The 27,001-nt window shown below is 45.1% G+C and overlaps 1 protein-coding gene across 1 annotated transcript in view; it reads right to left on the bottom strand.

Moving 5' to 3' along the window:
* Window positions 1–26,189, bottom strand: part of LOC118701501 (homer protein homolog 1-like) — a 136,253-nt gene extending 110,064 nt beyond the window's left edge. Inside the window, exon 1 of the mRNA XM_036406146.2 lies at window positions 25,184–26,189. Within this exon, the coding sequence (XP_036262039.2) occupies window positions 25,184–25,188 (5 nt within the window). The 5' untranslated portion in view covers window positions 25,189–26,189. The remainder of the gene's footprint in view (window positions 1–25,183) is intronic.
* Between the last annotated feature and the right edge of the window lie 812 nt (window positions 26,190–27,001).

The raw sequence follows: 27,001 nt of genomic DNA, 5'->3' as shown, positions 1-27,001 counted from the left end.
GCCCATGGAGGTAAACAATGGAGCAGATATCCACATACAGTCCATGGTAGACCCCACAAAAAGGCAGGTGCATGTGCCTGAAGGTAGCTGGGACCCCATGGGAAGCTCATGTTGGAGCAGGCTCCTGGAAGGACCTGTGATCCCATGGAGAGAGGACCCCATGCTGGAGCAGGTCTTTTGGGAAGACTTGGGACCTTGCTGGGGACCCACAGCAGAACAGTCTGTTCTTGAAGGACTGCACCCTGTTGAAGGGACCCATGCTGGAGAAGTTTGTAAAGAACTGCAGGTCATGGGAAGAGCTCATGTTGGAGGAGTTAGTGAAGAACTGTCTCCCATGATGGGATCCCATGCTAGAGCAGGGGAAGAGGGTGAGGATGAAGGAACAGCAGAGAAACATGTGATGAACTGACCACAACCCCTATTCCCTATGCCCCCGTACCACTCAGGTGAGGAGGTAGAGAGTCCAGTTGTGAAGTTGAGCCTGGGAAGAAGGGAGGGGTGGAGGGAAGGTGTTTTAAGATTTGGGTTTATTTCTCATTATCCTACTCTGATTTGATTGGCAATAAATTCAATAACTTCCCCAGGTTGAGTCTGTTTTGCCCATAACAGTAGTTGATGAGTGATCTCCCTGTCCTTATCTTGACTCACAAGCCTTTCGCCATATTTTCTCTCCCTTGTCCAGTTGAGGAGGGGAGTGATAGAACAGCTTGGTGGGCACCTGACGACTAGCCAAGGTCACCCCACCACAAATGTCATGTCCCTATAAAAACTAGTTGAAATATTAGTTGATATATTCAGGCAGGAAAGTGTTGCAGTGTGATTTCCTGTTTCACCTATCCCAACCCCCCCAGGTGTGCCAACCTTCCCCCTCCCCCTTTTGCCCTCCGGCTAAGAGCTTGTCAATCAATCTTAACATTCCAGCAAGGGCGTCGTGTGGTTGGCAGAAGTTCAAAAGATGCCCCTCAGGTCTGGCCTCATTGGCCTGTCCAAGCGTCTATATCCCTTGAGCCTTCCCCTCCTCACACCTGGTTGGCCCTCACCTGTCCCTGGGGCTTAAAAGGACACGAGACCATGCGGCCCAGAGTTCTATTGCGAGCTGTTACCACATTCAGAGGTCTACCATGCTGAAATAAAACTCTGCATTAAGACTCTACGATAGAACCCGCTCCTTTTCTCTTCACTGTCGCCTGAATCTTTTCCACCAGAGGTAGACTGAGTTCCTACTTTGCCTGGATTTGTTCCGAGTGCCTAGCTGCAGCATGCAGCCGGCCAAAGGTATCCCTGGGGTGAAAATGCCACAGCTGCTGCCTTTGGTCTAGCAGCGAGGGCTAGACGAAGCCAGGCAGGACATGCCTGGAAACATCGGGATTAATATTCTATAGGAAAGTGAACAGTTACACTGCATTTGCATACCTTAAAACCCTAGGTTGGAAAAAAAATTTACATGGAAGTCAGAAATTATGAACTTTCATTAGTAGAAAAACTGTCAACTTATGGTTGTTTTTATCAATGAGTAAAAATCTCTGTATGACACAGCAGGCAAGTCAGGAAAGCAGATAACTTTAAATGTAAGGCAGAAAAGATGTTTTTTGGCACATTCACTGGTGTGGATGAACATGCAATCCTATAAAATAGTCCATTCAGGGTAAAAATTAACCACTATATAGATGCTAATGTCAACTAAATGTTCAGGAATCCCATACATAAGATGTTCCAGAGAGGGAACCAAACCAGTTATACCAATTCAGCTCCATATTTGGGAAGTAACACCAAGTTCATCAAACTTTGACATTGGTGACCACCAAGGACCACCAGAGGGATCTCTGGGATAGGAGGAAGCATGAGCCAATGGCAGGGAAAATATGTTCATGGATTCTGAGAAATTATCATATGTATGTTTTTCTGGGAAAACCAAGGAATATGTATGCAAAATATAGTATATAAACATCAGATTTTTCTGTACTTGATATTCACAATAGGAGGAAATAATCACTCATGCATCCAGCATTGAATCAATGCCTGCTTCTTAATGCTACATTGGTGTTAAGGAGTTTATTCTACCAATTTCAGTAACATCAACAACACAGAAGCTGTCAGAGTTGCAAAGCACAGGACAAATCAGTGCCCTGGCTCTGACTCTCCACAGAGAACAAGAAAAGCCAAACAAGAGCTGATTGTCAGGACAGTGGTGGTGGCAGGAGTGGACATTGCTAGTGTTGGCACCTCCAGGTACCCAAGAATGAAGGGAATCTTAGACTAGGATCCAAGTGACCTTGCTTTGATCTGTCTCTCAGACCTACCTTCCACCTGCTTCATTGCAAGTCATTCATTTGACCTGACCAACTCTGCCTTGGCACCCTCTCTCTAAGAAAATGCACCTTTCCGATCTATTTCACCACTACTTCTGTTCAGGCATCTCACTGACTGTGAAACCCTACAAAACAGCAGGAACAGAGGTCCCCTACACAGCCGTCCTCTAAATATTTGTCTCTGATACTCTTCTTTGTCCTGCTTGCCACCACGGCCTTAGGGTCCCATTCATTTTGATATGCTCAGATTAGTGTTTTTACATATATACATATACAAATACACCTCTAAGATATTACACATGAAGTATTAAACATGCTATACAGACAAAACCAACCTATTTTTTTCAAATTTCTTCAACAGCAAAAAGGACATACAAAATTCAAAATAAAGTTGTTCACCAATTCAGTTAGCATACTTTGAGCGCACCAGGACAACAGGCTCTGCCCTCAACATCTTATATTAAGAATCCCCTCCTCGCAGCCTTCTTTGGCACTGACGACATCACCAGGCACAGATGAAGCTAAAGTGCTCAGAAGACAAGAATTGTCCTGCATCTTATCCTCTCTTCAGATGCCTAACATCAGGTAGGGAAGGCTTTAACATGTTATCCTAAAATTCACAAGACTGATGGAACAAATTATTTTGGGAGGTATTGTGAGTTGACCCAGGCCGGATGCCAAGCAACCACCAAAGCCTCTCACTCCCCTCAGCAGCTGGACAGAGGAGAGAAAATTTAACAAAGGGTTCATGGGTTGAGATAAGGACCAGGAGAGTTCACTCATCAAATACTATCACAGGCAAAACAGGCTCAACTTAGAGGTATGAACTGGATTTATTACACTAACAAAATCAGAGCAGGATAATGAGAAGTAAAATAAGACCCTCACAAACACCTTCCCCTCACCCCTCCCTCCTTCCCAGCTCTACCTCTTACCCCAGCAGCATAAGGAGACAGGGAATGGGCACTATGATCAGTTCATCACCTGTTGTTTCTCCTGCTGCTTAGGGAGAGGAGTCCTTCCTCTGCTGCACCATGGAGTCCCTCCCACAGGAGACAATTCTCCACAAACTTATCTAATGGTGAGTCCATCTTGCAAGCAACAGCTCACTGCAAACTGCTGCAAGGTGAGTCCATCCCACAGGCAACAGTCCTCCCAAAACTGCTGCAGCATGGGTGACTTCCACAGGGTGCAGTCCTTCAGGGACAGGCTGCTCCAGCATCAGAGCAGGGCCCCTCTCTCCACGGGCCTCCCACTAGATCACAGCCTCCTCCCAGGCATCCCACTGCTCCAGAAGGGGGCTCCTCCATGGGCTGTGGGTGGATCTCTGTATCCACATGGATCTCCATGAGCTGCAGGGGAACCGCCTGCTTCACCATGGGCTTTGCAATAGGCTGCAGAGGATTCTCAGCTCTGGTGCCTGAAGCACCTCCTCCCCCTCCTTTTGCATTGACCTTGGTATCTGCATAGTTGTTCTTCTTGCATGTTCTCACACTGCTCTTCTTTGGCCGCAACCATTTTTTGTTTTTCTTTCTTTTTAAATATGTCATCACGAAGGTGTTACTACCATTTCTAATTGGCCCAGCCTCGGCCAGCAGCACATCTATCTTTGGAGCTACCAGGGATTGGCTCTGCTGGACATGGAAGAAGCTTCTAGCAGCTTCTCACAGAAGCCACCCCTGTAGCCCCCCTACTATCAAAACCAGGCCATGCAAAAACAGTACAGTAGGTCAGTGTTGACTTCACTACATGACAGGTACTGAAATCAGATGGGTCTTACTAGATATGCTCAATGTCCAGATCAACAGCAAAAACTCACATTTTGCTTTCTCACAAATCAGAAAAAGCAAAAATTGAAACAAAAAATAGATGCACATTCTTCAGAGAAAGAACATGACAGAGTGCACAGGATTCTGCAATAAAATTCAATTTAGATGTGAATCATAATGACACCTGTAGCTCAGGCATTTCATCTTGTCATCTAAGTAGTATCTCAACAGTCACTTGTTCCTGCCATACTGAACCTCAGCTAGAAGTCTGTCTCTTGACTGCACAAAACAGCTTGTAGTTTAGCACTGCTATTTTCTGGGGCTCCCCAGAAGATAAAGGCACTTTGGGGGAAAGAGAGGTGGGGAAAAAGAGGAGGGAGGTGGGGGAAAGCAAGGGTAGGGACGAAGGGGCCCAGCAGCCATCTCCTTATCAGAGGATGAGGAGGAAAGCTCTAACAGAACATGATTTTCAATCTCCTGCAATCTACAGAATGCAAGCCTATTCCCACGTTTTCCTTGTCATGTTTCACAGACACTCAAATTGGTTCATGGACTCTGAGATATAAAGTTCAGTAGTTTCCTTTGCAAAACAATTTTCAGACTGTGAGAAGGGCTGTTGCTGGCAAATGACTAGACCAACTGATGCTGACTGATACTGAACAAGATGAGAATTAAGCCTGATTGGATGGGGCTACTTAGGTGGTGTTGCTGAGGCATAGATGGGGAGAAATAGTACCCTGCAAACACATGAAAACTCTCTGATGGTAATCATGCTGTTTGGTGGGATACAAGGGTCATAAGACAATGGTGGTAGAAGTACCACCCACAGTAGCGCATTCCAACAATTGACAGACAAAATCCCTGCTTTGTCCTGACATGAAAGCATGAGACTGTCCAAAAATCAACACCCACTGTTCTAAAGTTTGATTAGATCAATTTAGTTCCTGTAATGAAATCCTTCAGCAGCATCAACAAGTGCCACTGCACAGCTAGTGCAGCAAGGAGGAACGAATATTTGAGGGCTGGCACTAGGACTGGTGCTGTATTTCACAGGTATATGGCAACAGAGACAAAGCTGAGGCATTTGGCAACAGAGACAGATGAGAATTTTGGAACCTAAAAAGTAATAAAGGTAGACAAAATCATAGAATCAATGTTTAAGTGTTTCCAGTGAGATAAATCAACAACTATATTGTAAACAGTGATAATATTTTTAAATAGTATTTTTAGATGAAGTTTAGCTGATGCTTTTCAGATCATCTTTGAAAGAAAACACTCAACTAATACTAGTCATAATTTTATGTCTTGGGGTGACTTCATGATGCTGAATTATATCCCCATTCATCTGTTTAGCCCAGAAATAAGTTTTGCACCTTTAAAACTAGATCTGATAGTGAAGGCAGGGAGAAGGAGAAGCGGTGGAGGTGGAATGTCTGAGGCAGTTGTATTTGAAAACACAGAGATAAGAGCTTCAGCTTTCCTTCTCACAGACTGTGTTGTCTGCAGCACGGACATGCAGGAGAGAGTTCCCCTTTGCGTTTTAGTTAGTTTTTAGCTAGCTGAGGCAGAGAAGTTCTTCGGACAGTGGCTTTTCTTCTTCTTGGAACTGTCCAAACCTGCTCTGGACTGAAAACCCAGAAAAACACTGTGAGCTCACACCTGTAGCCCACCAGGTCCTGGGACGCAGCATTTTCCAGTGTAGGAGGCACTAATAAGAGACTGAGCAAGCTGAGCTACACCCTACAAAAAGGACTTTCTGAATTTGCCATCTCTTCAGAACAGCGAGAGGTTTTATTGTTTAATATTGTTCATATTTTTTATGCTTGTGAATATTTTGCTTGTTAAATAAACAGTTTTTTTCCACTTTTCCCCAAGGAAATAATTTCCTGAACCAGTTGGGGGAGGGTCTGCTTGAATTTGCTTTCTAGAGGGACCCCATTTGGAGGTTTCCTCCCAAATTTGCCCTAAACCAGGACATTTTGCTATTCTAAAGACTAGAACTCTCAGCAACTTTTTCACAACAAAAGAAGCCCTCAAGGAAAAACTCTCAAGGAATAGAGATCTTCCTTGTTTGTTATACAACACTTGGGATTTGTCACTAAGATATTTCTGTAGCAAAATATGGTTTCCTGATTAGGCACCACAGTCGTTAGCAAACTCTCCTTGTAATGATTCTTACTACCTTGCTCTTATTACCTTCTTTATTGGCTTTAAGCTTCCATTTACTTCCTTTCAGGTCTTCATACCGAAATGATCACACCCTCTTGCTACTACTCACTCCATCAACCAAGTTCACCTCATCTTTCTCTGCATATCCAAGTTACTAATTTTGACATGCCTTCTACATGTGAAAATGCTTTTTATTTTAGTGGGCCTGGGACTTTTGTCATTCCTTTAATTTCCAGTTTAAAACCCACAAACCCCTTATTCAACATTAAGAAGTTGTCAGCAGTTTTGAGAGCTTTTACACATCACCCTCAAAAATAAACACTTTAAAATAAATTATTAGCACAACCTGCACTTTGACTGCAGACAGCACAAAGCTGAAGTCCTGCCTTCACCAGAACCAGGGGAAGTATCAGAACTTATATATAGAGCAAGTGGAATGAACCACACTGAATAAACATGCATTTTATCACTATTACCATCAACTGATTTTTAGACAAATCTCAATCCCTTCGAGACTGCTACAGCTGCATGCTAAGTTTCAACCAGAATCATTAGTCCACATCACAAGATGAGAATTTAATTATTTCATTTGTAGCAAAGAACTGAATTAGATTCCTAGAAAGGTAAACAAAATAATTTTATCTTCATAAGCAACAAATCAAGTTGAAACATCCCACTGATCACTGCAGGAACTATAAAGCCTCTAATTAATTTTGAGTATGCTATTACCGTACCAGCAATTTGTCACAGCATATGTCACAGTTGCGACGGCCACAATACACCAACTATCATCATACAATTTCAGAAAGCTTCAACCCATACAGAGTAACACCATACCACATCAGAAGGCTTCAGGTGTCTGCCCATACATAGTAACATCACTTCAGAAGGCTGTAAGCATCTGCCCTTCCTGTTCTTTAGCCCAACCTTTTATACCCCTCATTGTTCAAGCATTGCACCTGTGTGCCGTCTGTTCTCTTTTGTGATTGGTCAGTACACCTAGGCACTCCATGTCTCATTGCTTTTGATTTGCAGAAAAAAACTCCAAAACTCGAAAAAGTCATGAAGTAGGTATGTATATTTATTCAATGCCAGGCGCATGCAGGATCATTCCTTAAAGAACATGCACGCCCTCCTGCCCGTTGCTACCCTCCCCCCCTTCACTCTTTTCGAGCCCAGACCCCCCTTTTCTCCTAACCTGTTGCATATGCATTAAGTTTCACAATAAGTCTATGCATATTCATTTACTAGTCCTGTTTCACATTACAATTAGTTCTTATCAGTCCTTGTGCAGAGAGCTCTCTGGTTGTCTTTCTTCTCGGTATCTTGGCAGCCTTGGTTTTGGTTTGCTTCTTGCTTCAAGGTTCAAGGGGCCCCTCTTTTCTTCCTCTAGCTTGGAAGTTCACATTCCTATCTGTCCTAGGGTGACGTTATGATGCTTGTATCCTCATTCATGTGTTCTGTTAATGTTGGCTATTATGTTCTGTACCTTTAAGACCGGCTCTGAAGAGGGAAAGTTTTGTTTCGGTTTTCTTATCAGCCTGGCGGGACACAGAGACTGCAGCTTTTGCTTTTGCTGCTTTTGCTTTTTGCTTTTGCTCTCTCGCTCTTGCTTGCTTCGCTTCTGCTTGCTTTTGCTCTTTAGCTAGTTTAGCTAAACTGTCCAATTTCTTCCTGGACGGTTTCTCCTTTCCTTTTTCTGATCATTTCGAACCTGCTCCAGACTGGGACCTGAGAAACACCAAGATCCTGCACCTTCTGGCCTGCAGCAGCTGCCCCAGCGTCGGAGGGACTGAGAACAGAGTGACCACCCCCCAAGAGAGACTTTCTGAATTTGTCATCTTTTTTCAGAGCGGTGTCATCCGGTATTGTTCATTTTGTGTGCTGGGGGGTGCTGTGCTTGTTAAATAAACAGGTTCTTTCCACTCCTCTCCGAGGAATCCTTCCCGAACCGGTTGGGGGGAGGGGCTGTGTGGGTTTGCTTACTGGAGGAGCCCTAATTTGGAAATCCTCCTCCAAATTTGCCCTAAACCACGACACTATCCCCTTGTTTGAGGCAGTTTTGCGAGCTACAGGCGTTTTTGCGAGCTACAGGCTTTTTGGAGCACAGCAAATTTAACAGACTAAACAAGTTAAAACAACACACTTCATCTATGTGAGCAAGCTACAGACTAAACAATTCAAAACAGCATACTTAATCTAAATACTAAATGGATTTCTACCCCAGGCCCATGTCTCACTTTCAATACTGTTCACCTGATTTTTACAGTTGTAGCCCATTAGGGATGAGGCTCGGCAGCAGCCCCACTCCCAATTATCACAAACTGTGTACCTACAGCAAATTCCTTCCTTTTGATAACTTACAGCCTAGTAAACATTATTGAATTTTGGAAGCAGTGGTTGACTCTATATTGAACTATAACTGGAAGCGACAGATCTCCGTTTCCTTGATTGCTCACACCACATGTATGCCAAATATGTTCTGAGATTCCTCTTAAGGCTGGACACCCAAATCCTGTCCCTGATGGGCCTCTGGAGCAATTTCATTGTCAGATCACTCAAGGAATTTTTAGGACCACTCCAAATCCCATTTGCCCCAACTATTTCCCATCATAATGGTGAGATTCAGAGCAAGCACACAGGGCACAATCCTTTTCTGGATATATTAGTATGACCATATGTCTTGGTTCAAGGCAAATTTGGGAGAGAACCCCCAAAGGGCTCCTCTAGGATAGCAGATTCAATCGGCCCCTTCCCCCAACTGGTCTGGGAGAAAATACCTCCTTGGAGAAAAGTGGAAAAAAACTGTTTATTAAACAATAAAACCTAAACAATATTAATCAATAAAACCCCTTGCTGCTCCAAAAAAGATGACAAACTGAGAAAGTCCCCTGCCCGGGTTGCAGCTCAGCTCACTCAGTCTCTTATCAGTCCCTCTGGTGCTGGAAATGCTGCAGCCCAGGCCTGGCCCAGTGGGCCACAGATGCGAGCTGCCGGTGCTCTTCTGGGTGTTCAGTCCAGAGCAAGTTTAAACAGGTCCAAAGAAAAGGGAAAAAGGAAAAGCCCACAGTCCAGGGAACTTCTTTGCCTCAGCTAGCTAAACTAACTAAAAAGCAAAGGAGAGCTCTGTCCCGCTGTCTGTCCATTCGCAGACAACACAGTCCAGGAGCAGGAATGTGGACAAGTGAGTGCAGTGTCTGAAAACAAACTGCGCGCTTCTTCTTTCCCCCCTTCACTCTCTGGAACAAGTCTTAAAGGTGCAAAACTTAATATTCAGCATAAACAGAACAAGACGATTGAGGATAAAAGCATCATATAGTCAACCTAGGACACCATACCATGTGCTTGGAGCAAATTATGCCCTGCACAGCTTGCTACAGAGGCTGACATGGGAATAGGTACACAGTGTCACATTGCAGCTGATCTGAAACTGTCCCCTAAACTCAACCAGCCTAGAAGAAAACAAGTCCCCAGATAAGGCGGGGATAGGTTGGATTCAAACCCAAGCAAAGACCTCAGCCAACCCTGTTCAAGCTTAGATGCAGGTACACCACTGGCCAGAGATCTGGGTGGAGAGAGAACCCATCCAATCAGCTGAGTTAAGACAGAAGATTCAAACCCTCTATATAAAGAGGGTCCGAACAATAAACAAGGCTGTTTGTCACAAGGACCTTTAAGAGTTCATGTCATTTGTATGCCTCCAATGAACGACCCCCACCGTAATACACAGGTCTGTGCAGTAAATGTCAGCCAAAGGATTTTGCCAAGTACTAGCCATAGAGACTGGCCTCGACTGCTGAAGAAGAATGGCCATACCTAAACTAGACTGTCTCACTGATGAGCAGCTCATGGGGAGGATGACCATGCTGAAAGCAGAATGGCTGCATCAGTACTACCCTTGGGTATTGCTATCCAATTTACAAAGAAACATTTCCTCACTGACAGATCATGCCCTTGCTTTGATTGTACTGGTGGAGGCTGGAAAAAACAAAGTATATGTTTGTTGTAGTGGAAATACATTAGCAACTAGTTGGCAAAGTATATTTTTAAATATAGTTTATACTTCAAAAAGGCACCTGTATTACTATAGTTCTAGCCCCAAGATAGCAGATAGGTATCAGGGCTTCACCCAGATGGAAGTTAATTTACTTGTTGGGAGTGCCATCACACAGCATATACAGGACAACCAAGGAATCAGACCCAGTGAGAAGGGGTTTAGGAAGGGCAAGTCCCTGCCAGATCAACCTGATCTCCTTTTATAACCAAATGACTCGCGTAGCGGATGAGGGAAAGGCTGTGGATGTGTCTACTGAGACTTCAGCAAAGCCCTTGACACCATCTCTCACATCATTCTCTGGGAAAAACTGGCAGCTCATGGCTTCAATGAGTGCACGCTTCATTAGGTTAAGAACTGTCTGGACAGCCGGGCCCAGAGAGTGGTGGTGAATGGTGCTGCATCCAGTGAGCAGCCAGTCACTAGTGGTGTCCCCCAGGTATCAGTGTTGGGCCCAGTCCTGTTTAATCTTTACTGATGATCTGGATGAGGGGATGGAGTGAACCCACAGTAAATTTGAGGATGACACCAAGTTGCGTGGGAGTGTTGATCTGCTGGAGGGTAGGAAGGCTCTGCAGAGGGATCTGGACAGGCTCTATCGATGGGCTGAGACCAACAGTATGAGGTTCAACATGACCAAGTGTGGGGCCCTGGCACATCAGAACCACTGAAGTATAAAGCTTTAGTAGATAGTGGTACACAGTGTACAGATGCCATCAAGACACAGATGTTGTCATCTTACTGCGAAGCTCCCATACCTTCTCGGTGATTTCTCATGGGCATCTCCTCGCAGCACTGACTCCTTCTTTTTCTTCTGGTGTAGTAAACCCCATAGATTCAGGAAAAGCACCATGGAGAATATGAACAATAGGAATGCTGAAACAGCAAAAGCAAATTCCTGTTTCCCTGTCCTCCACCCTTAACCTATCTCTGTAACCCTATAAGGCAATGTCATGTCAACCCCTTACCATTGGTCAAGCTTGGATCCTTTCCAACCCTATAAAAGAAGCATACTGTACCCCATTAGGGGAGAAAGAAGAAGAGCAGAGACCCTTCACAGACCTCCCCAAATAAAGCCATCTCCGTGGAACAGCCTGCGCCTTCTCCTTCTCCTCTCTCTCCGTCTGCTGCAGCCTCAAGCCCAGGGCACCACTACCTAGCAAGCAAAGCTGAAATCCTAAGAGCTTGCAATCACTATAGAGCTGATAATCACCATGCTTGCTAGATGGCAGCCCCGCGGCGTTGGCATGAGCGAGCTAGCTTCGGGCACCCGGTCCCTACTCAGGGACTGAGCTCCTGAGCCCTATTGCTCTGCTTTATGATAAGGCCAAATCAGAGACGCTTTATTATTCTGGGGATTTTTTTCTCTTTTCTTCTTGTTTAGTTAGTTTTGCGGTTCTAAATGAAGATTGCATGTTGAATGCAGTTTTAATGATAATTCCTAAATATATGATTCACAGAGGAGAAAGGTGGAATGTGTTGGTTTCACACAGCCTGGTTTTTGGTAGCAGGGGGGCCACAGAGGTGGTTTCTGTGACAAGCTACTAGAAGCTTCCACCATGTCAGGCAGAGCCAATCCCTGATGTCTCTGAGGATGGACATGCTGCTGGCCAAAGCTGGGCCAATTAGAGAGGTTGGTAACATCTCTGTGATAACATATTTAAGAAGAAAAGCAAAACAAAATCACACAGGTTTTGCTTCTAGTCAGTGTGGAAGGGGCTAACAGCAAGCCTGTTAGCTAAAAGAGCGAGAAGCTGAGAAGTAAGAAGAAGCTGATAAAGAGCTCTCTCCAAGGCTGTAACCAAAGAGACCGAGAGAAGAAAGATTAAAGAACTTTGCAGCTAAACGAAGCATTTTTAGAAAGTTAGTTGTCACTATAACTTCTCACCAATAGTATTATGTTGATTTATTGTAGCCAATAGTAAAGATAGAAGAAGCATAAACAATTAGAAAGTGTATAAAAGTCAGCCATGTTCAATAATAAAGTGTTGCCAACTGAGACTGCTTGTAGTCTCTGCTTTATGTCGTGACCGCTTCGACAGCGACAGTCAGAGAAGAGGAGGAGGTGAGAACACGTGAGGGAAAACAACATGGTGATGTGGGATTCACATTCTCTGAACAGAGAGAGACAATTCTCTCTCTCAGGTTGTCCCCTGGAGAAGCAGAGAAGAGAATGATCAAAACAATTCTTATCTCATTTGCTGCGCCTGTGTTTGTGCACAAGTAGAATGCATTATGGAAGATTGTTTACCTGAAGGGATTTGGTAATTGGATTCTGGTGTGTCTTGTTTTCTTGACCAATCTCTGGAAGCTGTGTCCTGACAGTCGGTCAGGAGACAGTCACGAGATTTTGTTCAGTTGAGTTCTTGTTCAGTTTCAGATTAGATGTAGTGTAATATAGTGTAATATAGTATAATAAAGTAATTAATAAGCCTTCTGATATCATGGAGTCCTGCTCATCATTCTTTCCGCCTGTTGGGCAACATTACACCGATATGGTGACACCAAAGTCAGTGGAGAAGGAGGGGGAGGAGGTGCTCCAGGCATCAGAGCCAAGATTCCTCTGAAGGCAGTGGTGATGACCATGGTGAAGCAGACTGTCCCCATGCAGCCCATGGAGATCCATGGGGGATGCAGAGATCCACCCGCAGCCTGTGGGGGGGGTGCTCATGCCGGAGTGGAGGCTGTCGTCTGGGGGGAGACCTAGTGGAGAGAGGGGGCACCTATTTCCAGGCTGGAGCAGCCTGTCCTTGGAGAACTGCACCCCGTGGAAGGGTGACCCACGCCGCAGCAGTTTTGGGAGAATTGTTTGCCCATGGGAGGGACTCAAGTTGCAGCAGCTTTGAGAAGACACTGCTCATGAAATTGGAGCCACGCTGGAGAATTTCACGGAGAACTGTCTCCCATGGGAGGGACCCCATGGTCTCACAGGAGGACTCCTCTCCCTGAGCAGCAGAAGAAAACCTCAGGTGATGAACTGACCAAACCCCCCCACATACCGTCTCCCTGTGCTTTTGGTGGGAAGGAGGGAGGGGCTGGGGAAAGGTGTTTAAAGGGCTTATTTTACTTTATAATATCCTCCTCTGATTTTGTTAGTATTAAATTCACTTTGTACCTTTAAATTGAGCCTGTTTTGCCCTTGGAGTGTTTTCTTCCGGTCCTTATCTCAACTCATGAACCCTTTGCTAAATTTTTTTCTCTCCTCTGCCCAGCTGTGGCAGGGGTGCATGAGTGAGCGACTTTCGTGGGTGCCTGGCGTTTGGCCAGTGTCAAACCATGACAGGCCAAAACAACCCCCTGCAGTGCTACAGGCTGGGGGTAGAGTGGCTGAAAAGCAGCCCAGTGGAAAAAGACCTTGGTGTGTTGGTTGACAGCCAACTGAACATGAGCCAGCAGTGTGCTCATCTGGGCAAGAAGGCTAACAGCATTATGGCCTGTCTCAGGAATAGTGTGGCCAGCAGAACTAGGGGAGTGATTGTCCCTCTGTGCTGGGCACTAGTGAGGCCACACCTTGAGTCCTGTGTTGTCTTGGTTTGAAAGACAGGTACCTGCCAAGGAAGGCAGGAACCTCCCTTGGAATGGAAAATATTACCCACTTCCCTCCAAATTATTATAATCTTGAAATTAGAGGACTTTCAGGCAAAGATATGGGAAAAGGAATAATGGTTCTTTACTAGGATATATATAAAAACAAGGCAAACAAACAACAAAAGCAGAAGCAACAACAAACAGGAAAAAACAGAGACCCAAATAACAGCATTCTCTGGGCTGTCAAGCACTTTCCCCTTTGGTGTAATTATGGTCACAGCTGGCAGGGGTGCTGTTGACTCCTGGCCAGGCAGGGCAGGTGTGAGGATTCCCCCAGAGCTGCAGGGGGCGCTGTGTTGCGACCTCAGCTGCCTCTCCATGTGGTTAATGGTGGCTCAGTCGGTGCAAGAAAGATAAAAGGTACTCCCTCTGCAAACATGGTGGGGCAGCAGGTCCTGGTGCCACTCTGGATGGCGAGATAGACTGTAGCAGGGACTTCAGAGCAGCAGGTTGGAACAGCAGAGATGAGCACACCTGGGGTGGCAAACAAAGTGTAGCAAAAACACTGAAGCCATAGGAGGAGCCTCAGGAGTTGGGCGGACAAAGGGTGTTGGGTTAAAGTGTAGCAAAAAGCCCAAAGCAGCAGCAGAAAACAGCGGGGCTGGACAGCAGCAGCTGGGGTCCCACAAACAGCTAGGAGACACTCCCTCAAGAGAGGCTCAGAGTCCTGGGGTTTTCCCCAAGGCACCCGAGTAGATGGTGAGGGTCCTTTCCAGTGAGATAAAGTCCCAGTTCAACAGTTGCTTTTATGAGCAGTCTCACTCATGTCAGGAGAAGTAGTAAAGGATGGAACTTTGCAGTGGCAGCAAATTCTCCCCGCAGCAACCCGACTGTTCCCCTCCAGTCCTGAGAGTGAGAGAGAGCACGGAGCTGAGCCCAGCTCCTCACCCCCCAGCCAAAATCTCACACATGGCATCTCTGCACCTCCCAAGAGAAAGCCCCAAAGCTAAGAGAACGCAGCCAGCTGCACCCCTTCCCCCCATCTTGGCCACATCCTTTGTCTCTCTTAAGTCTCGTCTTCCACTCTCTAAGGCAATAAATAGGAGAAAAATTCCATAAGAGAGAAAAAAAAAAAGGAACAAATCCTAACCTCCAACATGTGTCTAGTTCTGGGCCCCTCAATTCACAGAGGACATTCAAGTGCTGGAGCGAGTCCAGAGAAGGGCAACAAAGCTGGTGAAAGGTCTAGAGAGTAAGTCTGATGAGAAGCAGCTGAGGGAGCTGGGGGTGTTTAGCCTTGAGAAAAAAGAGGTTCATGGGTGATGTTATTGCTCTCTACAACTATCTGAAAGGTGGTTGTAGCAAGATGGGCTTCAGCCTCTTCTCCCAGGCAACTAATGACAGGACAAGGGTCATACCCTCATGCTGAACCAGGGGAGGTTTCGGGTGGACAGGAGGAGGATATTCTTCAAAGAAAGAGTTGTTAAACACTAGAATGAACTGCCCAGGGAGGTGGTGGAGAAAAGACTGGACTTGGCACTTAGTACTGTGGTCTAGTTGAAATGATGGTGTTCCATCATAGGTTGGACTCAATCATCTCTGAGGTCTTTCCCAACCTAATTCATTCTGTGATTCTGAGTGTAATTATAGGACATTATTGTATCTCAGGAATCTTCCTGGCATTTTGACAAACTAAACAACAAAATGCACATCTTAAATTTTGTGCATAAGTGTTTGCTCAAGTGCCTGGGTGACAGATAAAACTGGAATTTTCTTTTTTCACACAAAATTGGAATTGCGTACATTAAAAGCCTATATTTCATAGATTAATAAAAATATTCAATACATGTTACTACAGTTAGGAAGCATTCAATCAAAGGCCAGGAAACAATGCTTTTTAAGACCTAGTTAGTTATTTCAGTATGGCATCTTTTTATGAACAGGAACTATTTTCCTTACATGGTACCTGAATGAACTGTATGTGACACTGTGTCCCTACCCCCCACCAACCTGACTCTTATTTCCTGTAACTTCTCCAGTGATAACCACCAGTGGTGGTCTGTCGCAGCATAGGGTTTGGATGGTAGATGCTGCTACCTATACTTATTCCCCAATAAGCATCTCCTGTGGAAAAGCCACTTGGGTAAGCATTCAGGCAAAGCAGTCAAGTCCACAAACCACACTCACTATGGCTAGCTCAGCGAAGAGAGGCAGAAGGGCCTTTTGTATGATTCTGTTACATCAAAGGTTTATTGCAGTGCGCCAAAGGGAAATCAGGGACAATAGACGAGGCCATATGGTCTGCACAAGGTTAAGTATGGGAGGGCACGGGGGCGGTACAAAGGGCAGGGCAAAGGGCATTAGCATACAGGGAAGACGGGGCCAGCCACCAAGGATACCACAACCAATTAGGAAACAGGGAAAGGAGAAACCACTAGAATTTGGGACATATGGGGAAAGAAACTGGGATGGATCATGGTGCTGAGCAAGGCTCCATGGGGTAGTCTTTTCTGTCTGCAAAATTCTATGGTAAATTCTTCCAAGGCAAGGCACTGGGGATTTCCCTGATGGGGAAAGATTCAGAGGATTCCACAGCAATTGGGTCATGTTGGGAGAAATGGATTAAAAGGGTGTCCTGGTTCTGGTTAGAACAGGGTTAATTTTTGCAATAGCCAGGAGGGGGCATGGCCAGAACCCAGAGGTTATTCTATACCACCTTAAGTCATTGCCAGGGGAGGGGAAATGGACTCTCTGCTGGGGAAAAGGGGTTCCTTCCAGTCAAGTAAATGTGGCAGACGGGAGCCATCTGGTATTGTTTATTGTTGCAGGATCTGCAGTGAACATTTTTGCATGTGAATCACTTTCTCATTTGTATGATTTTGTTATTAATATTGTTGCTGTTACTCTTGGTTTTCTTATTTCTGTTTCCAGTAAATTGTTCTTATCTCAAACCATGATCTTTGCCTTTGGGGCTTCCAACCAGGTGGGGGGGTGGGGGGGGGGAATCAGTGTTTGGGGTTATTTTAGTGGGAGGACTAAATTGGAGAATATGATTCCTAAACCACAACAAAGGGGAAGACTGTTGAGGAGGATTGTAAATACACTCAAATGACCTTGCAGCTAGGAATAATCCTTGATAAACTTGTGTGAACAGCATCCAGTGATCCTCTAGCATGTAGCATGGACTGAGTTAAACAGTGCCTGTATCTCCACTTATGTGCCTCTGACTGGGTGTTGCTTCAGGAATCCCTTGGTTATTGAGGTAACAGAAATAGATTTACTCTGTGGTTTAGGCATGGGTTTGTGACAAGAGTAGCAAGACAAGCAAGAAGGTGAAGGAAAAGGCAATCTTTAAAAGATCTAAACATGGGTCCTATCTGCAACATCTGAGTTAGTGCAAGTGATTAGAAGATTACCGTGAGCACTCAAGATGTCCTGGTTTAGGGCAATTTTGGGAGAAAAATCTCCTAAGAGGTTTCCTCTAGAAAGCAAATTCAAGTAGCTCCTCCCCCAACTGGTTTGGGAAAAGATTTCCTTGGAGAAAAGTGGAAAAAACTGTTTATTTAACAGGCAAAGCATTCACCAGCACAAAAAATGAACAATATTAAACAATAAAACCTCTTGCCACTCCAAAAGAGATGACAAACTCAGAAAGTCCCCTTTGTGGGCTGTAACTCGGCTCACTCAGTCACTCAGTCTCTTATCAGTCCTTCTGGAGCTGGTGCTTGTCCCAGACTGCAAGGCAAGATGTATTCTATTCCACAACCACTCGTCCCGGGGGGGGGGGGGGGGGGGGGGAGGAGATGGGGACATCTGCTGATAATATGCTATTGAATGTCACTGCCTGACTAAGAGCTATAGCATCCCATTGTGAGATGCTCCCCCCAGACCCAGAGGGAAGAGCCAAGCATTCCTACCAGAGATATAATCTGGAGATTCTGGAATACCAGCATAGTTTCTCCACTGGATTTCCCAGAGAAACAGCAGCTGCCTCTTCCACTACTGGATCTTCAGAGGAAGACTACACCCTTTTCTACAGGATCCCTCCTCCAACAGAACCACACCTGACACTCCAGGAGGACTGCAGCCACATTTCCAATTGGATTGCTACCAGCACCCTGACCAACAGGGTGTCAGGTTGAGTTCTGACTCTGTCAGTGTTGTTTTATTTTACTGCATTGTTTATTATATCCTTTTATTTTCTCCCCTATTAAAGAACTGCTATTTCCTGCTCCCATGTTTTTTGCCTGAGAGTACCTAAATTTAAAATTTATAGCAATTCTGAGGGATGGGGGCGGGGGGGGGGGGGGGGTGTTTACATTCTCCATTTCAGGGGAGGCTCCTACCTTCCTTAGCAGGCACTTGTCTTTCCAAACCAAGACAGTGCTATTCTGGATGTTCAGTCCAGAGCAAGTTTAAACAGGTCCAAAGAAAAAGAAAAACCACAGTCCAGGGAACCTCTCTGCCTCAGCTAGCTAGAAACTAACTAAAAGCAAAGGAGAGCTCTGTCCCTCCATCTGTCCGTCCGCAAGCAACACAGGAGCAGGATCATGAAGCAGCGAATGCAGGACACAAGAGCAGCAGTATTCTTTAAATACAGGATGTAAGGATGTTACTGAGGAGCAGAGAAAGACACTAAATTTATTTTCATGCTAAGTAAATACAGTGCTTTGTAAGAAAAATTGGGCTAGCAGATTATTTTCTTTTGTTTAAGAACTTAGCTCCAGAATTATATTAATTATCAAATCCTGCCAGTAATAAGTTAGTCACAAATGTGATAGAAAAGGTCCCTATAATGCCTTTCAATTCATTCAAATAAGAGACATATTCTAGCTTTTGTTCCAACCTGATTTTAAAAAATCATAATTAACGTGCAAAAAAAGGGATGATCTTTTTTTAAAAGCTGTATGTAACATTTAAGGCCAGTAAATACCTAATTACTTGTAAAAATTATCTCATATCTTGGATGGCCCATTATGATCTGTTGTAAGAGACATGGATAGCATTTGAATTGTTGTGAGGTAATGTCCTAGGGTGATGTTATGATGCTTGTATCCCCAATTGTGTGTTCTGTTTATGATGGATATTATATTCTGTGCCTTCAAGACTGGCTGAGACTGAAGGTGGGGAGAAGAAGAAGCAGAGTTTGTTATCAGGGACTGGACTTGCTCCTCCACATTCTGTGAAACGCTATTGTTGTCTGGGCACAGATGGGGCAGAACACCGCACTCCTTTTGCTTTTTAGTTAGTTCAGCTAGCTGAGGCAGTCCCAGTTTTCCCTGGACTGTTTTTCTTTCCCTTTTCTTGGAACCATTCGAACCTGCTCCAGACCAGGACCCGGGAAAACACCGAGAGCTCGCACTTTGTAGCCTGCCGGGGCCTACTCTGGGCAGCAGCCTTTCCCAGCGCTGGAGGGACAGATAACAGAGCGATCACGCACCAGAGAGACTTTCTGGATTTGTCATCTCTTCAGAGCAATGAATGAGTTCTGTCATCTGGTATTGTTCATTTTGTGTGCTGGGGAGTGCTTGGCCTGTTAAATAAACAGGTTTTTTCCACTTGTCTCTGAGGAAATTTTTCCCAAACCAGGTGGGGGAAGGGGCCGCATGGATTGGCTTTCTGGAGGAGCCCCTTTTGGAGATTTTCTCCCAAATTTGCCCTAAAGCAGGACAGGTAACTAGGGAATCTAGAGTTTAGCACTCACCTTTCACAGAAATCTCATCAAAATGGATCATTGCTTAACCATGTGCTTGACCACCTGTGTCTTCTTTCCAGAAAATTTCACAAAGATCCTGGGTGTTTTAATATTGTGCATAATCAGACATGCTGCAGAACAAGGCCTCAAACCAGCAAGACACCACCTTTTTTCCTGAGCACAACCAATCATTTCCTGGTAGGAACCCAATTCCTTTGTATGTCTAGATGCATAGAGCTCTGGATGTCTGGGTAGTAGGCTTGTTAAAGCAGGGAATCCTTTTATGTTTTGTAAAATAACAAGAACAAATATTGACATGGAAGGGACATATACTGTGATGCTGAAAAAGCACTTAGAAAACAGCATTTAGAAGCTTAAAATAAGTCAAGATAAATTGACCTTCTGTAATTGCCAGTTAACTCTTTTAGTCACACACAAGTCCATGAAAAATACAGCTAGTGCAAAAGCACAGGTCTCCCAATTTCAAAGTCAATTAGCCAAGTAGCTGCTTAGAGCCCTAGTTACTGTAGGCAATTTTTTGACAACAGAGCTACATAGCATGCATTATTTCATATGCCTATTTTTGTTGCCATGAAAAACACTTCATACTCTATGAAGTCCTGAAATGGCAGCACACTCCACAGTAAGTTATACTGGAGAAAACACTGGTTTCTCCAATATCATACAGTACATTCCTTTAGCTTTTTGTACAAAGCCAAGGCTAGCAGACTACTGGAAATGAACAGGCACACAAAGTAGGTATTGCAAGAACACATGACAAAGATTATTTATTTCATCAACACTTCACTGTAAAGCGTTGAGCATTTAAATATCATTCTTCAGTTTTCAAAAATCACAGATCTCATTACATATCCTGTTACAAGAATAGCTTTGAGATTAACTGGACTCAAGACTATAGCATACTGTTTAGAGAATAAGTAATGTAAAAGCATTTTAGAAACCCAAACTCTAAACTCTGGCAATATTACCTATTATGGTTTATACTATGAGAGACACCATAAAAAGGGGGGGAACGTCATTTCTTGACAAGCTGAGACTCAGCTTAGTTAACAGTCTCAAAAGGAACTTTCCTGAGTTCAGTTTCAAAAATGAGCAGCAAACTTGGACAAGAATAGCTATGAGACTGGATTTTTTATTTTTAAAACACTTTCTGCAAAGTTAAACAGACACTGTTGTAGTAAAGGTAGATCTATCCCACCTGTAATGACACTTCCCTTGTGCCAACTCTGTACAGCCATGCAGTCAGCTAGGTTACAGTACTGATGCAGCTCACTGCAGTCAAATGTTTGTGCTGCAGTATAGACAACAGGAAAAAGCAGCCCCCATCTTCTGTTGTCCGCACTTTTCAGTGGCAAGCTCAGTGAAAACTTAATGATCAAGATATTAACAAAGAATGCAACCACAAAGATGGACAAAATGGTACCTGTGAATCATTTGCAAGTATATGGAAGAAGAAGAACCTGAGAGGAACTGTATATTTCAAGTGCTTCCCTCTTTATTCAGGTAAAAGCCATTAGTCAAAACCAGTGATACTAAGTTAGTTAACTTCATATATGTAGCTAGAAAAAAAAATCCTTACAAGATAATGAAAATGTCAATATATGCTTGTACCTGGCAATGCAGCATGATCTATTGCATGCTTAAACACTGTTTCCCTAGAAAACTTTTTAAATGATGACTGGCATTCACCACTATTTGCCACCAGAAAAAAAAATGTGTCAGAATGCAGTGTGTTGCCAGAAGCATATTTCTGATGCTGTTCCAGAAACTCAATACTGTATTCAAACATGGTTCAGTTACTTTGCAGAATGGAGTAGATTACATTAATACTACTACCACAGCTCTGTGTAAATGCAACAAAGAAAGACCAACACTAAGTATGCTTACTTAAGATCTATTTCTTAAGGATCTTTAATATAATCAAACCTCTGCTCAAAGATAATCAATTGTGCAATACTGACAAATTTTGTTTCTCAGTATTGGCAATACAAATGAGACACATTATGAACTATGGTAGAACATACTGTGAACATCTTATTTACACAAAAATCAATGTTTTCCTATTGAAGAATGCTATATTCAGTGTGGTCTGCACAAAAAAAAAATGGTATATTACTCAACAATGGCTATTGATAACAACTTGTCTTTATGCAATAGGAATGAGGAACTAGGACAGAGGAAGAGAGACTGGCAGATAGACAATCAAGAGTAGACATCCTATGCTAGAGTGCCTGGCCTGTATAATACCCCAGGGCTTGATTTGTTTACTTTCTTCTGTGATATGAGAGACACCCACAGATATATGAGAGAAAGCACTTAGAAGAGTGGCTTCTAAACTGCTGAACACTATAGACCATTCTCAAGATTCTGAAAACAAATTTAATAGCATCACAGCCTCAGAGACCAGTCACACGTGTCCTGGTATTCACAGCATAAGCAGTGCATAATTACTTGGCTTACCTGATGGTATTTAATGAGCTTAGCAGGCTGAACTACTCTGGCAGAACAGTGAATTCTTCACTATACAAATAAGATTAGGCCACTGCTGGTTTGGTAGGCCATTTCCTCTACCCAAGTTTTCTGTGTTCTGATTATTGGAATGGGTAAATTCTCCACCAGCCAGGTACTACAAGCTCAGTGTACAAGCTTATGTAGGATAGCACTACCCATTAAATAATAAATATAGTGCCATGACCCTCATGTGGCCAGGTACATGGATTATCAATCATTTTGCAACTTGCTTCTAGAGCACTTAATATTAGGACCTTAGTAGAGCATCATAAGACTATTTTTATAATTCAAATTGTGTATCATGGTCTAGAAATAGTCTGAAATCTATGGGCAATTGCATTTAAATACTAATACAAAATAATAACTGAAATAAGATCTCTGCTCTGAACATTAGCAAATGTCTGTACTTAACCACAGATTTAGAGAGCTGGCACTGGCTCTAGCTTGGATTCGTTCCCTCAGTCTCAGAGAACAGAGAGCTTATCAGTAACACATACCTACATTGCTGGTTTTGACCACCTTGTTAAAAGACAGTCTGCAAAGGAATGTTATATTGCCATATCCTGGTGTATATTATCTAAAGAGTCTTCAAAATATTTGCAAGTTTTGTCATTTTGACCTTAACATGCCAAGATACTATTTAAGAGTCATGACACCAACTTTACATCCTTTCCCCAAATATTTTTATAGTCCTTCAGTATTTAGAATTATTTCCACTCCCTCTACAGGGACTCTTCATTAAGAAGCTACCATGCTAAGACACTAACAGTACTGGAGTTTATGAAATGGAGAAATTAAGGATTTTTTTGGGTAAGTCAGCTTTTTGTTTCAGAAGTGCTCAATTAAATTCTGTAGAAAGTACAAATTTACTCCTCTTCAACCATTTTCTGTATTTGTAATACAAAACAACTAACGTATCTAAAAACACAATACTGATTTTAAATAAATTACATGTTGTCCATTATTTGAATTTTAAAAAGCTACATAATTCTGTGTCTGCTTAGCAGTTTAAAGAATATATCCCAAAACCACTTGTGAGAGTCTGTCTGAATTTTCCCTCATCTGCCTCACAATCGTCATTTGGGGACCACTGAAGAGAAGACCCCGCCTGTCTAAAATCTCTGGCTCCATAGGAGAAAGTCACATGCCATAAGGCCCCAAGACCTAAGCACAGTGCTAAGCTATTGTTCACAGGTGTTGTTTGCTGTATGCTACACTGAGCCCAATGAGAAGAAGGGGGCACCGTGCCCTTTTTGCAACAATAGCCTTGGAAGTTGTCCCACCTCTCGGCCTGGCTGGACTTCTCCTGAGTTCTGGGTGGTCCCCTGCAGAAGACCCCTCTCACTTGTTTGCAACCACCGTGACAGACAAACTGAGATGTAAGAAGCCTCTCCATCAAAGACTGAGACATGAAACCCCCATGTGAAAAGGCCCCTCTCCTCCTTCCAAGGACTGGGACTGAAACCCCTAACCCAGGGAGGGTGTGTGGGGGAGGCAAGCTGACCAAAGCGAGATGTTTGCCTTCAGGTTGTGACCATTGGACCAAGAAAACAATGGCTCTCGCTTACTGCTGCGAACATGGACTACCTGTTACATCTATTCCTTATTGTATCTGTTTCCCCCCCCTTCACAATTTTCAATAGAGTTATCATAATAAAAACCTCTGAGTTAGCTAGAGATTTCGAAATCTCCCCAACGTAACAGGCGGATCCTCAACTGGACTGGACCGAAGGACTTCGTCTCTACGTTTGGTAGCTATATCCCCCTCTTTCTCTCTCTCTCTTTTCTCTCTCTATCTTTTTCTCTCCCTTAATCCCTCTATTGCATTTTGCTGTGGTCATTCAGTAAAGGTGCATTTGTTTTGATTATTACTGCAAATCCCCTGTGCTGTGTTGGTTTTTTGCACCCTGAGATCAAATCCATGAACCATCACGAAACCCATTGGCAAGGACGGATCATGACATCAATATAACATCATTTAGCCTTTTGGCAGGTTTTTGAAACACATTATCACTTTCTTGACTATGCAGACAGCTGCAAGCTTGGTTTTTTCTGTTTGGGGTTTTTTTTTCCCAAATGTAAGGGAAAGCAACAGGAAAAGAAAAGCTATCCTAAGAAGTCATTCCTTCCTACATCTTGTACAGTGAGCCCCAGTGACTAGGACAGAACCAAGGACTCAGCTGTTATCACTCTACATTAAAGGAAGTTAATAAATTGGAAAATTCCAAGTGTCCTTAACAGCTTGAGGAAACAGACACTTTTAACTTCCACATTGCAATATCGATTTCACATTCGAATTCCTGAATGACCAAAGTGCAAAGTACATGAGTTATAACTTTTATACTCTGAACTATGTCAGTCTTAGAAAAACAGAATCTTGTTAATGCATCAGAAGTCTGCCTCCACCTTGCAGTTAGACAAATTATACTGTGTTTCTGTTTCCTTTGAACATGGATGAGTTTTCATTTAATTAAGATGTTATCAGGCAAGCACGAGGTTTCTTTTTTCATTTCGTTATACAAATTACTACGAATACAACTGTGGAAAGCTTTTACAGGTATCTATATTACTTTTATAGCTACTAAATTAGATGTGATCAGGTTAATATTAAAGATTTTATTATTTCTAATTTCCTTAAACCCTCAAGTGGATATCTCAATTCACTTGGGGGACCTGCTGTAAAGCAGATTTCTTTAGAGCCTACTTCATGTTATCGGGAAATTCACACCTCGTTTTGTATCCTCTGAAGACTCCAGAAGAGTTAAAACGAGCCTTCTTAAGTTTCACCTTATCACACTGAGCTTAAAGCAGTCGTTTTAAGGACTGACCACCCTTAAAAAAGACATGGAGAAGGCCCTCAAGGTGGGGACCTGGAAGCTAAGGGGGCCCTTTCCAGCGATTCAATGTGGCTACGGCAGAGATAAACCTCTGCAGATCACAGGTGCGCCCCGCTTTTCTTTCATCAGGTCATCGATCGCAGCAAGATTCAGGCTCCTTATGCACCCAGCCAGTAAAGCCACTCGCCTGCATGTACATTCAGCAACCCTTGCTTGAACAGCAACAGCTCTCGCTGGCATCCGCTTCCACCCCCACTTCGGCACCGCCCGTGTCCCCGCGACATTCTTACCCCATAGCGGCTGGCAGAGCCGAGCACTGGCGGTGCAACGTCCCCAGGGCGCTCCTTGCCGCAACAGCAGCTCCGTAGCCCCGTGGCGGCTGCAGTCCTCTGAGCTGGAGTCGCCGCGCCGCAGGCTCACAGCTGCCGGGCCGAGAGGAGCCGCCCGCGCGCTACGGCTGTCGGCCTCGCCAGGCCCCCGCAGGCAGCGGCTGTGGCCCTCGGGCGGGCGACAGCAGTAGCTCCGGGGGCAGACGGTCCCCTCCTGAGGACGGACGGGGAGATGCTCGCCGCCTACTCGAGGAGCTGACGGCGGCTGCGACGCTTCTTGCCGGGAGGTGAGTGGCCGCCGGAGGCTCCGTGCGACTCAGAGGCGGAGCGGGATGGGGCAGGCGGTGAGCACTGGGCTCCACGCCGCCGCTCTCCCTAGCATCCCCGTCAGCAGCGTGGCGGGCACCAACGCATTCTCACGAAGAGACAAAGAGAGCAGCGGCACTGGCGCTGTCATCGGGCTCTCGCCGTGCGGCGGGGAGTGAAGGCCGCGCGTTCCCCGCGGGCATCGGGGCTACGTGCTCCCTCGATCCGCCCACCCTCGGCTGCAGAGATGGGGAGCCCCGCTCCGCGTTCTCGGGGCGGCGGGCCAGCTCGTCGCCGTCACGCTTTCTACGACGAGCGGAGGAGCATCGTCCTGGGCCGCAGTGGGTCGCTCACTGCCAACGGGAGGGGCCGCCCAGCCCGCGCTCCTCTGCGGGGGGGCCACGGGCTCAGCTCCACCCGTGGGACGAAATGAAGGAAAGAGCAAGCTCCGTGTCAGGCGGTCGCCGGCTGCTCCAGCAGCTCTGCCTCGGGCCGCTCGCATCCGCCGCCTCACGCCTCCGCCTGCCTGTACCCTCGTGATAGGCAAGGGCAGTCGCCACGCCTTTAGCCCACGCCTCCGTTCCGCTCCCCTGAAAGGAAGGGCAGGGCCCTACAGTCCGCCTCCACAAGCAGCCAGCTCACGGCAGCACCTGTTCGCTCCGTCTCCATCGTCCACCCGGGGAGCTTCAACTAGCATAAATCACGGCATTCTCCTCACACTGACGTCACAGCCCCCGGTGCTGACGTTACGTGCGGGGGATGATGTCAGAGTGGTCCACACCACCGAAAGCGCTTCTATAATGTGGAATGGCGGCCGGAGCCAGGGTTCGAAGCCCGCCCCAGCGCGGCTTCCTCCGTGCCACCTCTCACGGGCGCCGGCGGCACATGGATCGCCTCCTCCCTCCTCCACCCACTGCGGGCACCGTCTTCACTGCAAAGCCGCGCGCGCTCCATGCCGCGCCCTGCGCCCGCCCGGGTGCCCTGGAAGCAGGAGTGCGCCCTGCAGGTCGGCAGAATGAATCGGGTGTGAGCTCCTGCGCCCAAAAGCCACATGTAAAGATGGAGCAGAGCCCACCGCGGAAGGCGGCTGCGACAACTTTCTGGCCCTCTGCCACGGGTGAGGGAATGGCAGGCTGCCCAATTCCAAAGGCAACTGGCTGTGTCAGAAACACATGCCTGCATCCCCCTGCTTTGCAAACATGTCAAACCCAACAGCATTACTGGCTAAACAAGAAAGAAACACAGCAGACACTCTAAAATTGAAAATATAAAAAGTGTAGATTCCAGAATATCCATGCTAGTAATGACGCCTCGGGTTTTAGCTTTTTTTTTTTTTTTTTTCCAGATTCTGTGCTGCTTTGGTGTATGGGTCTGGGCTTCATATAAGGGGATAGTAAGTTCTCTTCACAGAGTAGGTAGACAAAACAATTCCTTCTCTAGCTGGGGACCCAAGGACAACTGATCCAGATCTCA

The sequence above is a fragment of the Molothrus ater genome, chromosome W (genome assembly GCF_012460135.2).
Source record: "Molothrus ater isolate BHLD 08-10-18 breed brown headed cowbird chromosome W, BPBGC_Mater_1.1, whole genome shotgun sequence".
Lineage (NCBI taxonomy): Eukaryota > Metazoa > Chordata > Aves > Passeriformes > Icteridae > Molothrus > Molothrus ater.
Note: the sequence above shows the minus strand (reverse complement) of the source record. Positions and strands in the feature narration are given on the sequence as shown.